Consider the following 16,496-nt stretch of genomic DNA (forward strand, 5'->3'; position numbering starts at 1 on the left):
AGAACCAGTACCACTATACGACTTTAAACAAAAGACATCACCCACACTTATCAATCCAACTAGATTCTCGGAGGAAAATAAAATGCCGCTACCGAGGTGGAGGCCGGTTTCAGGGCAAATCGAGTGGCGCCAGCTCTGCGTGGACTCCGTTGGTGAATGACGCGTGGGAATTCTGCCGACTGGCCCGCCCGCTTTGGGGTGTGCGGACAGGTGGACGGCCAGGCGCGCCTGGGCCGGGGGATGACCCGGGGGATGGCCCCGGCCCCCGCCCCCGCCCCGACCGCGCCCCTCGCAGCGCGCCCAGCCAGCCAGCCGGCGCCCGCCTGCGTCTTCAGCCCCTCAGCTGTCCGAGCACCCGGCGCCCGCAGGCGGAGGTTGCCATGGTTTCCGGGGGTCACGTGGGGCGCGCTGGCGCCCCCCCTCCCGCGCTCCGCGGCGGGGCGGGGGCGGGGGCGGGGCGTCCCAGGAAGGGGAGAGGAGCGGCCGCGGTGGGAGCGGGAGGAGCTGGAGATGCTTCCAGCTCTCCCGAGGCCGTGCTCGTTCAGCCGCCGCCGCCGCACGGAGCAGCCGCGCGACGGGAGCCGCGGGCCGGGCCAGCCGGGCCTCCGGGGCCCAGTGCGCCGCGTTCGCAGCGGGTAGCGCAGCCAGCGTAGTCTTCGCTCGCTCGGCGGCCGCGGGGCCCGAGGCCGGTCCGGGGAGGGGGCGAGGGCGGCGCCCCGGCGCCCGTTGGCAGGGGAGGCAGGATGAGCATCGAGATTCCGGCGGGACTGACGGAGCTGCTGCAGGGCTTCACGGTGGAGGTGCTGAGGCACCAGCCCGCGGACCTGCTGGAGTTCGCGCTGCAGCACTTCACGCGCCTGCAGGAGGAGAATGAGCGCAAAGGCGCCGCGCGCTTCGGCCATGAGGGCAGGACCTGGGGGGACGCGGGCGCCGCCGGCGGGGGCGGTACCCCCAGCAGGGGGGTCAACTTCGCCGAGGAGCCCATGCACAGCGGCTCGGAGAACGGCGAGGAGGAGGAGGCCGCGGACGCAGGGGCGTTCAACGGTAAGGACCCGACCCCCGCGCGCCCCCTGCCTCCCCCGCCGCCCCCCCTCGGCCCTTCGATCCCGCAGCTCGGCTCAGCCACCTCTCCCTGCCTTCCCCACCTTCCCTACCTTCCCTTCGCGCCCACCCCCTCAGCATCCATTTCTGTCTCTCCCGCTCGCCCACCTTCCTACTCCGCGCTCTCGTTGTGCCCTCCCCCTCGTCCCCTCCTCTGGAGGTGGGGAGCCCAAAGGTGAGGCTTCTCTGCCCACCCGCCCCCTCTCGTCCTGGGCTCGAAGGCAGAGGCCGGCCAGTTTGGGGTGGGCATCTGAGAAACAACTTTCACTGGGGTTGGAGAAATTTCCCTTGACGGATGTTACTGTGCATAAATGAAGCTGGCCCACTTGGCATCGTCTTTCAGCCTTTATATTTATTAATGGAGTGTCCAAAGCGAAAAGGCGAGGTGTGTTCAATCGGATTGGCTTTACTGTTGTTAGGACGGCAGGTTCACTAAAAGGAGCATGAAATTGGACCCACGGGGCAGAACAAAATTTATGGTGATAGCTTTGGCATTCTTGGAAACAGTCATCTATTATTTTCCAATTTAGCAATACCGCGTTGTACTATTTGGGGACACACAACAAAGGATCCCGTTTAGCCTGCAATCCATGGGGTGTTTGGAATGAGGAAACGGGCTAATGGTTTGCTTTTTATTTAAAACAAATATTGAATGATTTGGTGCCTTAAAAAAAAGTGTGTGTGAAAAACACTGTAGGAAGTTCTGAAAGCTTGTCGGTTGTCTTTAGAATGAAAAGTCAGTGAGTAATTGTAAGGACTGTGCCAGATACTGAAGCTAGAAAGAATGAATGGGAAAGAAAAAGGGATTTTCTCAAATAATTGCTCCTGGCAGGTCCTACCTCTTCTGCTTATAACCCTCTTTCTCTGACACACGCAGACACACGTACACATTAACAGCCTTCTGTATTTACACAACGTGCCTAAATCCCATCTTTGTGACATCCCAAGCTAAAACACCCGGGTGTGCAAATGTGCAAGTGCTTTTTCTTTGTGGTGTAAGGCAACCGTGCATTCAGCATCGCACCAGCTTTTATTTATTTACACTTCTTGTGGTTTGTGTGTCCGCAGTGCATTTCATATAATGAAACCATTTTAAAGTGTCATTTCCTTGTATATGTTCCTAGGAAGGTGTTTCTTTTCTTTGCAAAATTGTTGAAAAGTGTTATAAAATTAAGCTATTTTTAGCTTGTCTGAAGCAATCACAAAAAGCACTGGAAATTAGTGCTCTCTGAAGATAAAAGGGAAGATTGTTACTTTAAAAATGTTAATTTTGGACTTCTTAGTGTTTTCAGGGGTAGGATAATTATAGTCTTCATTGTTCATTTTGCACAAGAATTTAATCGAATACTTTTCTTATTAGAAATGAGAAAAGGATAAATGAGTACATATTTTAAACAGATGGTCAGGAGAAGCCAATGATGAATGACACAGGAGGGGTAGAGACATCTAATATATACTTCTTTTATGCTCCTGAGACACACGTGTACACACGAGTACATTCACATGCACACGGACACACACAAAGAAAAAAAAAAGGACTAGTTTCCCAGAGTGGAGAAAAGCAAAGACTAAGGGACTTGGTAAAGAACATATATTCGTTCAGTACAATATATTGTTAGTATAAGTAAAATATTTTGTTTGTATAATGTTTTTGAAGTACTTTGCATTTATGATTCTGTTTTCTCTTTGCAACAATGTAGATTATACACAGAACAGATTCGATTTTTGTTTTGCAATGAAATAAGCCGTTAAGTTCTGAGTGGTAAGGATCATTGTATATGGTTTTATGGTCTCCAAAGCACCTTTATTGTAAAAATTACTCAGTGTGAGTTTTACTAAATATTTGTTAACCAATTGCCCTATTTATTCTCCATTCCTACCCCCCAAAGACTGTTCTGACTGCAACCAATTTGATCATTATCCAGTGCACACATATGCATATGTGTATAACAGAAACTTTGGTGATGGTACTTCCCTTTTCTAGGTGTAGTAAAAAATATCTGTTTAGAGTATTTTCTATTCTAATCAGTTCTCTCTTAATTTTTTTAAAGTAAATTGTGAGACGCCCAGTTTAAAGAGAATTTTAGACTACCAAGGGTTGGCAAACTGTTTTGTAAAGGGCCAGAAAGTAAATATTTTAGGCTTTGTGAGCAATGTATGGTCTCCATCGCATATTCCTCTTCTTTTTTTTTTTTTTTTTTTAACTGCCCTTTAAACACATATCCCTTCTGGAGGTTAAGGTTGTACAAAACTGGCCACAGACCAAGGCCAGAGTTTGCCAACCCTCGGTCAGAGGGGAAGAAAAAGTCAAAATAATGCCAGTGCGGGGCGGGGAGGGGGGAAACAATAGGAATGAGCCTATCAGTTTAATGTCTAGGTCTAAAAAAGTGCTAGAATATAAAAAATACCAGATGCTGGGTAATCCTCCTGTTATAGTAAAGAATTAGAAAAGTGAGTACTAAAGAAGAGTAAAGTACCAGAAGACAAGTCTTAATTTACTGAGACATAGCACAAGACCAAGTGGATCAATCATTCTTAAACTTTTGTATACATATCAAGGATGTTTGATTCAGAAATGAACATTACCTGGTACTATTCTTGGAGAGCTTTTTTGAATAGGTTGGGGTGGACATCGGGTTTCTTTTTTTTTTTTTTTGCAGACATCCCAGCTCGTTCTGATATCTACAGTTCCCTGACCACACTTTGAGATATGTTGGTCAACAGATAATGATGATTGTAATGTCACTTTCTCTTATTAACAGTTTAAAAATACCTGCCATTTATTGACATTCACTGTGTGCTAGGTACTATCTGAATGTTTTAATTCATTATCCCAGCTTTATAAGAAAGATGAGACTGTCACTTGCCCAATGTTTCACAGCTAGTGTACTGCAGGGATTGGAACACCTGTGGGCCTGGCTCCGTCCCTGTGCTCTTAAGTTCCAGATTTTATCTCTGGAAGGGAGTGGGGCTGGCATCACTTGACCATCCCTTGTATGTCAAGCTCTACTTGAGGTCCTTAATGTGTTTTATCTTTAAGGCTCAGAAAAATTAACTTGTCCAAGGTCACACATAGGACTAGTAAGCAGCAGAGCCTGGTTTCTTACTCACATCTCTCTGACCCACGACCATCAGAGGTTTCTTCCTTAATGGAATTTGTATGATGGGCTGACTCACAGGTCACGTTTTCCTGGTTATCTTTCCAGTAATGGTGATAAATTTTCTTTGATTGATCCATACCCACTCTGACGAATCCCTTAGGACAATGTATTTGTCGATGGTATTTGTGAGAGGTTGGGCAAAAAGGCAGGTTTTTGACCGTGAAGCTGGTGCCCATTGACTCACATAGAGGGATCAAGCATATGACCTTGAACTCATAATATGGTGGTTGAATCAAGCAAGTGAACCAGGGTTTGGGACCATGGCCATTGATGGCCCTAGGCCAAAAGTCAGATGGGTGAAGGTGGTCTTGACTTCTCTCCTACCTTTCCAAAGGATTCCTTCCTCTGCTGACTGCTTTCCAATTCCCCTTGTATTCTTTTCTAATTTTATCACTTCTAATGTTTACTTTCAGTTTGCTGTCAATTCTTGTTAAAAGGGCAACCGTTAGGTGTTAGAATGGCATATGGCGATCCCCTTTCTGGGAACTCTTGAAGTCCTGAAAAAAGCTATAATGGAGTCTCTGCCTCCCCCTTCCCCATCCTACAGAAAGCGAATATAACATGACATGTCTCTTCTGCAAGGGCAGTATCCCCAGGCTTGGAATTTATTAGGATGGTTACAGTAAGCCAAAGAGATGGAATCAGTACCAATTTGGAGCGGAATCTGTGGTAATTAATACAGGCATCATTATGAGATCTTGTGTTGCTCAATTATTTCTTCAGTGAAATGGCTGAAATTATAAAAAAAAGTAAATAAAATTCTCAGTTGACAAGTAGTCAGTAACAAATTACATATGGACATATGAAGAGCAATCCAACTGGAAGAAAAATACACTAGTATAAAATATGGAAGACCTAATGTTCTGTATTATGGAAGGCAAAGATCTGGAGTTCAAAGTGGATACACAAGGCAAAAATATAGAACCATAGCTTATAAGCAAGCATGCCAAAGGTATATAAATAGAAATTTAGCATGTAAAATCTGTGACTTAATCCTCTTAACTCTGATTTACGTCAAATGGTTTTGGAGAACTTGATCTACCTTTGCATTTTTACAGTGTAAGGGGATTGTGGAGACTTTACCAGAGATCCTGAAAATTATGCAAAATATTGGAAAGTTGGAGCTTCTGGTGGGAGATTAAGGGAACAAAGGTATTTATCATGAGAGGAAATGGTTGAAAGAGAGTTAAGAGTAACATTCATGTGTCTGAAAAATTTTCTTAGAGGATTCTGAGCAAATATTCTTCATCTCTGTTATATACAGAATTAGGAGAACTAAGCTTCATTGTAACCTGAAGAATAAAAGTCAGAAATTCATCTGTCTGAAATGGCATATGTGGTCTTCCAAAAATGAGATGGCAAAGCAGTCGGGGTAATAGATTGACTTTCCAAGAATCTGCTGTGAAAATGTTCTTAAGCTTGTTCATACTGGGAGTGAAAAAATAGGTTGATCTATATGTTGCATTCATGGCCTAACTGAAAGCAGGAAACTGTAGAGAGTGATAATCATAGCTTTAAAGGAGTGTCGCCTTGGCCGATTTTTTAGGCTCACTTCTATGGGCCCTTATTTAAGAACGTGCTCTCTCGATGGCTATTAGAGACTGTTGTGGGACAAAGCGGCCAATCCTTAGCTCCTGCCTCCTACTTCATGTAGCTGTCAACATATGACTGAAGAAAGACATTTATTCTAGCGGTGGTACTTATGCAATGGACTGAAAGTTAAAATATCTTTTTAATATATTATGAAACTCTTAAATCCATTTAATCGGTTTGAAAAACGTTCATGGAAGTCAGTTTTGGGGGGTTAACTTTAAATTCAGACAACATCTATTTTCTTTTATGTATGAGGCGCTGTGTGAGGCATGTCGACATGTTATCATAGTAACAGTGCCTGCCTCGTGAAGTTGTTAGCGAGGATAAATGGAGTAGTATTGGCAAGGTCCTTGCTGATAGTGCACCCAGCAAGCGCTGATTACCTGTTAAACAAATGATCTCATTTATAAGAAGTATTCCAGCAATGCGTTCTTTCTGAGTAGCAATTTCATTGTGCTTGGTGGAGATGAATCTAACGTTTGCACTTTGTAGAAAGATGAAGTAGGAAATGAGCTTACTGGGCAGTTCCTCTTAGGATTTAATGTGAAGTTATGTTGCATAGTAATGAAACCAACATCCTTTCAGCTGATAATTTGTAGCTAAGCACACCAGGATTTTGTAATTAATGAGACTTTGTGGTCTTTGGCTATTACAAATTTATATAGTAGTTTTAAATCCTCCTGAAGTGGATTACATCCTTCATGACAATGGCTAAAATGTTGAAGCCATTATTTTATTTATGAGCTTAAAACAGTAACGTTAGAGAAGATTTTAAAAATATTTTGAGTTATAGATGGTAATTGTGATTTTTCAAAGAAGAACAGTTAAGAACATTATTCATTTTAATAGTAGTATTAAATGGATTGCTTTAGGAATTGAAATTGGGAAATCAAAGGATTTTGAAAGAGTGTCCTTTCTCAAACTCTTATCCATCTATTACTTTAAACTTTGGGAAGAGGGAGGGAGGGGAGGGGTGGAGGGATGGGAAGAGAGAGAGAAGGCGGAAGAGAGGAGTAAAATTAGTTGGAACTTGTGAAGGGTTCTTCGAGTAACTTACACCTTTTCTGAAGGGATGGCAGAGAATGAAAATACCTAAACAAACATTGAATACTTTCACATCTTAAAAATCAAACTCTTTAGCTATTATTTAATGTCAGAGCGTTATAAGCTTTCCGTTTGAAGACATGTACGTAAGCTTTCCATTTGAGGTCGCACGTAAAGTGATGCACTGTGTCTGGGTGGAACAGAGTAAATATTTAACGGTTATTTATTGTTGCAAATCTCACTCCATGGATTCCAGCGAATTTCCAGCTGTCAAGGTTTTGTTCATAGCTGTGTCAAAAAACAAATGTGTTTCTTTTTCAGCTGTGCTAACAAGAGACCTTTGAAATTGTCAAGGAGGAGTTTATTTGTGATCCATTAAGAAAGCCATTTAATGAGAGTAGTAGCAATAGAGAAGGCCTGCGGTGGAGGTTGGGGTTGATGGGGGCCAGGGTTTCAGCGAAGGTGATTGAATGACTGACCTTGGGGTCTGCCTTAGCAGTATCAAGAGTCACAGAGTAAAGGGACCGACCGAGACCTGGGTTAGCCCATGAGGAGGAGGAATGTGTATAAGTTGGGAGGTAGGATGCTGTGCTCATTCACTCACTGCAGACATATTTATAGAGAGCCAACTCCTTTCTTTGTTTTTTCTTTTTAAGAAAAAAGAAATAATTATTCTCTTAAGTTTACTATCTCTAGACTTCTTAAGGAACAATCCTTTTGTCAGAGACTGTCTCATAGATAGAATATGTTGTCTATTTCGCTTAACAGATGGAGCAGCTGAAAGCCAGAGACGTTCCTTGCCCAGATTTAGTCTGCTTTGGTCTTTTTGTTCATAGAATTATCACAATTTGTGTGCTGTTTATATTAACTTACATACTATGAATCCTTTCTGTCTTCCATCAGGGTGATAGATAAGGTCTAAAAGTCTAGGCTAAAGAGAAGTACTTTTGTTCTTTTGCCTTCAGAATTACCAAATTTTTTTTCTCTTTGATTTTTTTCATTGAGGTGAAATCTAGTATTAGGTTTTATTTTTGTATCAATTGCTTAAGAAGAGACAATGGAAAAGAAAAAGGAGTGCAGTGACTTTTCTGAGGTGGATGAGTTATTGTCATCGTGTTCTTGGTCCTGTTCTTATTGTCCTTCCGCCTTATCCTTGCCGCTTAGTTGTGGTTGGGTTGGTCCCAAAACCCCATGTAAAAACCTCACTGTGATACTGATCATTATCTTTATTTTATGGGAGTGAGTTTTTGTGTTTCGGAAGTTCAAAATGACTCGGACTGTTCCATTATGTAATTATTTTGTGGAAAGAATTTGAGCTAAAATTTTCAGGTCATGGCTTATATGAAAACAAAACAATCTAAAAAAATCAGAAATATAAACACAGTTGGTGTAACATTTATAAATGTTTCAGCAATAGGCTCTGCCATGTGTAGCTTAATATGTTTGGAAACTAAAAAAAAAAAACCATCATTCCAGTTGCTACTGTTTAAAAAATGTTTCTGTGTTTTAAAAAAAGACAAAAGGTCAAAATATAAACACATGTTCTACATAAAAGTGAAGCCAAGAAGATACGCTGAATGCAGTGATTCCGGTATCCGTTTGGCTGGGGACTGACACTGTTTAATTTACATTAGCTGTTCCAAGACAAAATAGTTCATGCGAGTGATATTGAGGGGAATTTATTTATTTTTTTGGATAAAAAAGAAGGAAAAAGCTTCCGTTCGTTTAAATACATTTTAGTTAGACTCAAAAAGCATCTTTCCCAAAGGTTCTGAATTAATACATGACGCAGCTGTTTCATTTCAGTTGCTGTAGAAAGCTAATGTTTGTTAAATGATATTCTTTTTATTTAATCACTGTTAACTCTTTTGGCTGCTTAAGTGCCAGACGCTGAATAAGGCTATTTATACATACCATTCGGCCCTCCCCAAAGTAAGTGGTAGAGTCAGGATTTGAACCTGACAGTCTGAGTTCAGAGACCATCTCCTTAACCATGGTACACAGACTTCATTTTTAGTAACTCTTACAGCAGTAACATGGTTGAAAAGAACCACATATCAAAAAATAAGCTTCCAACTTTTCCCTCTAAAAATTTACAGCCTAGCCCAGCATTGATCTTTCCCTTTTACAATTTGTTGTTTCCGTCTAATTCTACGCAAATTAGCACTTGGCATACTTTTTTTCTTTTTTTATAGAGAACCTTTATTTTATTTTATTTTGGCCGCGCCATGCAGCTTGCGGGATCTTAGTTCCCTGAGCAGGGATCAAACCCAGGCCCTCGGCGGTGTAATTGCGGAGTCCTAACCACTGGACCGCAAGGGAAGTCCCAGCACTTCATATACTTTAGAAACTCAATAAAATGTTTATTTTAAAAATGAACACCTCATATACTGAGCTGTTTAATTCTCAAAACCTTTTTGATTATGTACAGTCATTAGCAAAATATATTTGAGTATATACATCCCATGTATGTTTTTATAAATTTTGTGCATGTACCAGTATATTAACTTACTATGTATATGAGAAGGCATCCCACAGTATAAATTTAGAAAGGGAGAAGTAACAAGTAATTGTAAGCAAGTTCTAATTTTTACTACACCCTAAGTGATTGCCTTATACTCTGCCTTGGGGTGCATGACCCCATTTTGGAGACCACAATCCTAACAATAGAACTTAACCCATACTCTATTAATATGTAAGCTAGCTGTAGTAAACTTTGGCTTCCTCTTTTAAGCTCCTGGATTATAAAGGACCTGCAGGTAGGCAGGGTCCTAGCGTGTGTGTATGTCTTTTTTAATAGACATTCATTAGGTAATTGTTTGACTCAGCCAAACTTTGGCAGAATAAAGAGGAAAATTCTATCTTATAAAAAGGAAATAAAATCATGTTACCTGACAGGTAAGATCTAGGCTTTTTCTTTTAAATCTGTATTCCTGTCTGTACCTTGATCTTCAGCCTCGATTATAGAGTACTAATGTCCTTGGTGCACATATTGAGGGTGTGACAAACAGAATCATACCATGTTACAGGTGTTTAGTTTAGTCGTGGAAGTGCCAATCAGAATTAGAAGAAAATCTAAAGTTTAAAATAGTTTAAAAGATTAGGACCATGGGCTTCCCTGGTGGCGCAGTGGTTGGGAGTCCGCCTGCCGATGCAGGGGACACGGGGTCGAGCCCTGGCCCCGGAGGATCCCGCATGCCGCGGAGCGACTGGGCCTGTGCGCCATGGCCGCTGAGCCTGCGCTCTGGAGCCTGTGGGCCACAGCTGCTGAGCCTGCGCTCTGGAGCCCGTGAGCCACGGCTACTGAGCTTGCCCTCTGGAGCCCGTACCCTGCGGCGAGAGGCCGCCGTGATGAGAGGCCCGCGCACCGCAGCGGGGAGTGGCCCCTGCTCGCCGCAACTGGAGAGGGCCCGTGCGCAGTTAACGAAGACCCAACGCAGCCATAAATAAATAAAGTAAAAAAAAAAAAAGATTAGGACCAGGCAACATCCCAAGGAAAAACATAAAATAAAATAGTTTAAAAGAAATGCAGTTACATAGGGTATCTGAGGAAGGCCATCTCTGGAGATGACAGTTGGTTAGGAGGGAGCCTCTTCACTATCTCCCTTTGTGTAACTTTTGAAAAAAAGCTTGTCATATACTTGTATTACCTATTAAATACATTTTAAGTGAAAAAAGACATGAAAGAAAGGCGATTCTTTTATAAACGTCCGGTGGGTAGTAGATAAAACACTATAGGGGCACACGGTATGGTTCGAAATTGATGTAGCCAAATATTCTTGCCTGAGTTATTCTCTTGGTCCTGGGTACCCAGTCCTCTTTCCTTAACTTTCTGCCAAAATCCCAGTTTTTCTCCAAAGGTTAGCTTACAGTTCACCCTACCAGAAAATCCTTACGAGATTCTGTGGTTGACATAAGTGGTGTCAAAATGGCAGGATGAACGTGCCCTGCTTCAGAGTGAGCTTGGCGGATGTCACATGTGCCTGGCACAGGCAGGCCTGGAAACACAGGAATAAGCTCCCTCCCTCCAAGACCTTCCTGCACGCATCTCACTTGGCCCACAGAAGGTGCTCAAATACACTTTAAATTAACCTCAAGTTGAATACTGAATGTCTCATAATAGTAAATATCTATAAGTGTACATTTCTAAAGTGATTGAAACCTTCTTGGGCGCATAAATATTAAAAATAGCCTCCTGGTAATCCTTTATATTGATGCATTTTAAAATGTTTTCATGAAATATAAAAGCCTTAGCCTGTGTTCAGTTTCGTAGGTTTAGACTTCATTATATTAAAAAAAAAAAAAAAGGCGGCATTTTCTATTTTGGCCTGATATTTGATCACTCTGCCTCATGCAAAGAACACAAGTGCACAGGCTCGCCTTGCGGGTGAGGATTGCACATTCTCATCGAGGAGACGTTCTGACCCCCCTAAACTTCCCGTATCACTGCTTCTGCTTCTGGGAGCCCTGTGTTAAACCCAAATGCATCTGTTGCCCTGAACCTGCTTTGTCCTGTTTTCTCTCTCCATCTTGCCTAATTCCTGCCACCTTAAAAGCAGGCTGTCTTCCTCCGTTTATTGCATGAATCCTGCTCACACACCACCACCCCCACCCCGAGGTGAGCCCTTTGGAGCCCTCCAGTTTTAACTGTAGCTCCAGCGCAGACCTCTCGCCTTCAGATTTAGGTTGACATATCTCCCTGCTTACCAGCCACCTCTGCTTGCATCTTCAGGCACCTCCAGATAATTTTGTCCTAAACTGAATGTGTTATCATCTACCTCTATTATTATTCTTTCCTACTCATGTTACTTTTTTACCCCCACTGATTTGATAAACACAGTCAATAGAGCCCCTTTCCTCTGCCTCCTACTTCTTAAACCTGGTAGTTTATGGAAAACAAACAAAACAGATTGCTTTTATTGCTGAAAATTTTTAAGTAGTGCTGAAAAATCAGAAACACTGGAAACTTTTTACAAATATGACTTCACTTTGGCATAAGCTCTAGGTTTGAATCCTGACTCTGCCATTTATAACTTTTGGAACCTTAAACAAGTTACTTTACCATCTGTGCCTCAGTTTCCCCATCTGTGAAATGGGAATGATGGTAGTACTTACCTCAGAGGGTTCTGGTAAGAATAAATGAATTGACAGTGTGTGGCATATACTAAGCCTTATATATGGATTTGTTAAAAAAAAAAAAAAAAAGAGAGGAAGGAAGGAAGAGAGGAAGGGCAAGTTTTAGAAGTTAGAACCTGACGGTTTTTAAAAATGAAGTTTGATTTGAAATGTAAGAAACTAGAGATTGTTTTCAAGGCAGTGCAGTAATAGTCCTTAAAGAAAATGTTATTAATGAAAAATATAAAAGTAAAGTCTTCAGATCTTTCAGTTAAGTGTTTCAAACGTTTAAAAAAAATCCCTGCTCTTTTAAGTCTCAAGTCCTCCTTTAATTCCTTTGAAATGCAAGGCAAATAGTCTGACTTAAAAAAAATAAGGTTAAAAAAAGCAACGGGGTAAAGCTTTGCTTTGTTTTCACACCATCTTCTTCCTTGAGAATCAGTGTTTAACTGGTAGAATAAATAAATTTGTGTGCAAAATCTCCAAGTTTATGGTTTTATTCAAGTTTTAATAAGTTATTTTAAAACAAACTTGGGAAAGAGTAAGTAGGGATATTGAAAATAGTTACTTAATTTAAATGAGGCAGATGCTTATAGTAAAAAACATGAATATGTGCCTGAAATATAAATTAATTGGAAAAAATTGGTTGTATTAACTTGACAGCTTGTTGCCATTTCCTCATATCATAATATTTATGAAAGTAAGCTCATGGTGGGAGAAACTTTTATACCTAAGTTTTACATTAGAATGTGGTTTTATTCTGAAAACCCATCATTCTGTACTTGCTCCACTACAAATTGCTATTTTAATAGATTTCAAAAAAAAAAAGACAGTTCTTTTGGATATCTTTGCTTTTACACAGAGTTATTCACAGGTCTTCGATTTTTTTTTTTAACGTGTCATTGATTTTTTTTTTTTAAACCCACATTTGTTTATTTATTTATTTTTGGCTGTGTTGGGTCTTTGTTTCTGTGCGAGGGCTTTCTCTAGTTGTGGCAAGTGGGGGCCACTCTTCATCGTGGTGCGCGGGCCTCTCACTATCGCGGTCTCTCTTGTTGCGGAGCACAGGCTCCAGACGCACAGGCTCAGTAGTTGTGGCTCACGGGCCCAGTTGCTCCGCGGCACGTGGGATCTTCCCAGACCAGGGCTCGAACCCGTGTCCCCTGCATTAGCAGGCAGATTCTCAACCACTGTGCCACCAGGGAAGCCCTGTCATTGATTTTTTAACGTTAGTTTTTTTTTTTTAATTTTATTTTTGGCTGCATGGGTCTTTTTGTTGCTGTGCATGGGCTTTCTCTAGTTGCAGCACACTGGTTTCTCATTGTGGTGGCTTCTTGTTGTGGAGCACGGGCTATAGGTGCGTGGGCTTCAGTAGTTGTGGCACGTGGGCTCAGTAGTTGTAGATCGTGGGCTGCAGAGCGCAGGCTCAGTAGTTGTGACGCACGGGCGTAGTTGCTCTGTGGCATGTGGGATCGTCCCGGACCAGGGCTCGACCACGTGTCCCCTGCATTGGCAGGCAGATTCTTAACCACTGTGCCACCAGGGAAGTCCTCGATATCTTATTTGACTGGCTCGAACCTGTGTCCCCAGCATTGGCAGGCGGATTCTTAACCACTGTGCCACCAGGGAAGTCCTTGATATCTTATTTGACTGTCATTAACAACAGTTTACCAACTAAGCAATATTATGATCTTTGATTCCTCATAATACCTTAAAATAATTTCCTTATAACTTCTTAAAAAGAATTCAGAAGGTATTTTAGTGTTCAGATTTTAAGAAAAATGCATTTGCAGAAAGGATATTTAGTGAAATATATTTTAGGAGCACATTTAGCATTAAAAGGGTACAAGGCTTCAGTTATACAAGATGAATGAGTTCTGGGATCTAATGTATATAGCATGGTGACAGTTACCAATACTGTATTGTGTACTTGAAATTTGCTGAGAGGATAGATCTTAAGTTAAATCTTAACACACACACACACACACACACACTACACACACACACACACAGAGTGGTGACTGTAGAGGTGATGGTTAAATTATTTAGCTTGATTGGGATGATCTTTTCACAGTGTATACATATATCAAAACATCAGGGCTTCCCTGGTGGCGCAGTGGTTGAGAGTCCGCCTGCCGATGCAGGGGACCTGGGTTCGTGCCCCGGTCCGGGAAGATCCCACATGCCGTGGAGTGGCTGGGCCCGTGAGCCATGGCCGCTGAGCCTGCGCGTCCGGAGCCTGTGCTCCGCAACGGGAGAGGCCACAGCAGTCAGAGGCCCGCGTACCACAAACAAACAAACAAAAATCAAGTTGCACACCTTAAATATATGTAATTTTTATATGTCAAAGGTAATAAAGTAAAAAAAAAAAAAAGCAGTGTGAATTAATCTGGTTGGGCTGATAGTATTGAGTATACTGAGAGATTTTTATCTCCAAAACCAAGCAGAGCAGAAATTTTCTCTTTCCCTCTCTCCCTCTTCTTCCCTCTCCCTCCCTCCATTCCTCCCTCCCTCTTCTCTTTTTTTAAAAATTATGAAATATTGCCAATATACAGAAATGAACAGACACTAAATAAGGAACACTCACATGAGCCATCCCCTGTCTCTAACAGATTTTAACGCTTCAGTTTTTTTACTTTGAAGAAAATATCACATGTACAGTAGGAGTCTCCTTGTGTACCCTTCTCTTATCCCGTTCTCTTAACTTCCTTCTCCATAGATAACCACCACTATGATGAATTTGGTGTTTATACTTCCTATGTATGTTTTTGTACTCTTACTACAAAGGCATTTATTCATAGATTAGAAATAATGATATTTTGCATGTATTCAAAGTTCATATAAATTGTGCCACTTATGAAAGTTTCATTTATGTAAATTATCATCCTTCAGCTTGGTTTTGAGAACAGTGCTTGAGGTAATGTTTCATTGATTCATGTAGCTCTTGTTCATTTTTTTTAAACTCCTATTAGTATACCCTTATATAAGTAGACACTTTATCCATTCTTTGATAACTACTTTGCTTGTTTCTAACTATTTGTTATTACAGTGCTGCAGTGAGCATAATGTGTGTGTGTGCGCATGTATGTGTATTATGCAAAGGTACTAGAGTTTTTTGAAGTGTGAGGACCCCTGGAGAACCATTCATCTCCCACTCCTTGACTTTTTCAGGGAGTCTGTGGAGTGAAAACTATAATAATAAGTTCTTTGTCCTTTCCCCCCGCCCTCCCATTCTCTCAGAAGTATATAGTGGAGTTTTTCAGAGGCTGCATAATGTATGATATTGCAACAGATTGAATGCAGAAGCAGATATGAGAACCCAACTGTCTTCTATTATACTAGATTTGCAGAAAGGTAAAACAGAGTCATTCTTCTTATTAATTTTTTTGTTTTGGAAAATATAGTTATTTTCCATAAAAATGTTATTTATCGTAACACATAATCGTCTTGTTAATTTTAAGTGAAATAATATTTTTTAAATAATTTTAATTTCTTAAACACTATATATTGATGACTATAACCCATATAAGCAAATAATTTTGTTTCTGGGTTTTTTTTTGATTTTTTTTGCAGTACGTGGGCCTCTCACTGTTGTGGCCTCTCCCGTTGCGGAGCACGAGCTCTGGACGCGCAGGCTCAGCGGCCATGGCTCACGGGCCCAGCCGCTCCGCGGCATGTGGGATCTTCCCGGACCGGGGCATGAACCCGTGTCCCCTGCATCGGCAGGCGGACTCTCAACCACTGCACCACCAGGAAAGCCCTAAGCAAATAATTTTTAAGAGTGTAAAGAGGTTTTGAGGCCACAAAGTTTGAGGACTGCAGTTCTAGGGTATATACGTAAGCGTAGAAAGGCTGGTTGTAGGGAATGCCCAGCTTTTACTGCACGTCATATTGCCATATTTGCAAAGCTGTTATACTAGTTTATACTCTCAGCAGTAGTATAAGAGTTCTTGGTTCTCCACATTCAAGCGACCATTTGATATTGTCAGATTTTAACCATCTTTGCCAAAAAGACAGATGTTAAATTGGAATCTCATTGTAAATTGAATATGCTTTTCCCTGATTACTAGTGATCTTGACCATCTTTTTTATGTTCATTGATCATATCTCTAGTTCATCTTCTGTGAAAAAAGTTTTTTTTATTGTCATTTTTCCTGTCTGTGTTGTTCTTACTGATTTGTAGGAGTGTCTCCTCTCCTCTCCTCTCCTTTCCTTTCCCCTCTCTCCCTCCCTCCCTCCCTGCCTCCCTCCCTCCTTCCTTCCTTCCTTCCACTAGTTCTTCCTTCCATTAGTTCTGGTTACTAATCCTTTGTTGGTAACATGCATTGAAAACAATCTTCTCCCAGTTTTGGGCTTGTCTTTTCATTTTGTTTATGTAGGTTGAACAGAATTTCCTTTGTTTTCTCTTCCAGTGTTATTGAGATGTAATTGACATACAGCACTGTACAAGTTTAAGGTGTACCGCATAATGATCTGACTTAA

At 41.6% G+C, this 16,496-nt stretch overlaps 1 protein-coding gene across 2 annotated transcripts in view; it reads left to right on the plus strand.

Annotated features, from left to right (window-relative positions):
• The first annotated feature begins 486 nt into the window (after positions 1-486).
• PRKAR2B (protein kinase cAMP-dependent type II regulatory subunit beta) overlaps positions 487-16,496 on the plus strand; it is a 114,172-nt gene continuing 98,162 nt past the window's right edge. For both annotated transcript variants that reach the window (XM_081243894.1, XM_081243895.1), the window contains exon 1: positions 487-1,044. In XM_081243894.1, coding sequence (XP_081100020.1) covers positions 744-1,044 — 301 coding nt within the window. In that variant the 5' untranslated portion in view covers positions 487-743. The remainder of the gene's footprint in view (positions 1,045-16,496) is intronic.

This window comes from Mesoplodon bidens (genome assembly GCF_964165515.1).
Source record: "Mesoplodon bidens genome assembly, chromosome: 9".
NCBI lineage: Eukaryota > Metazoa > Chordata > Mammalia > Artiodactyla > Ziphiidae > Mesoplodon > Mesoplodon bidens.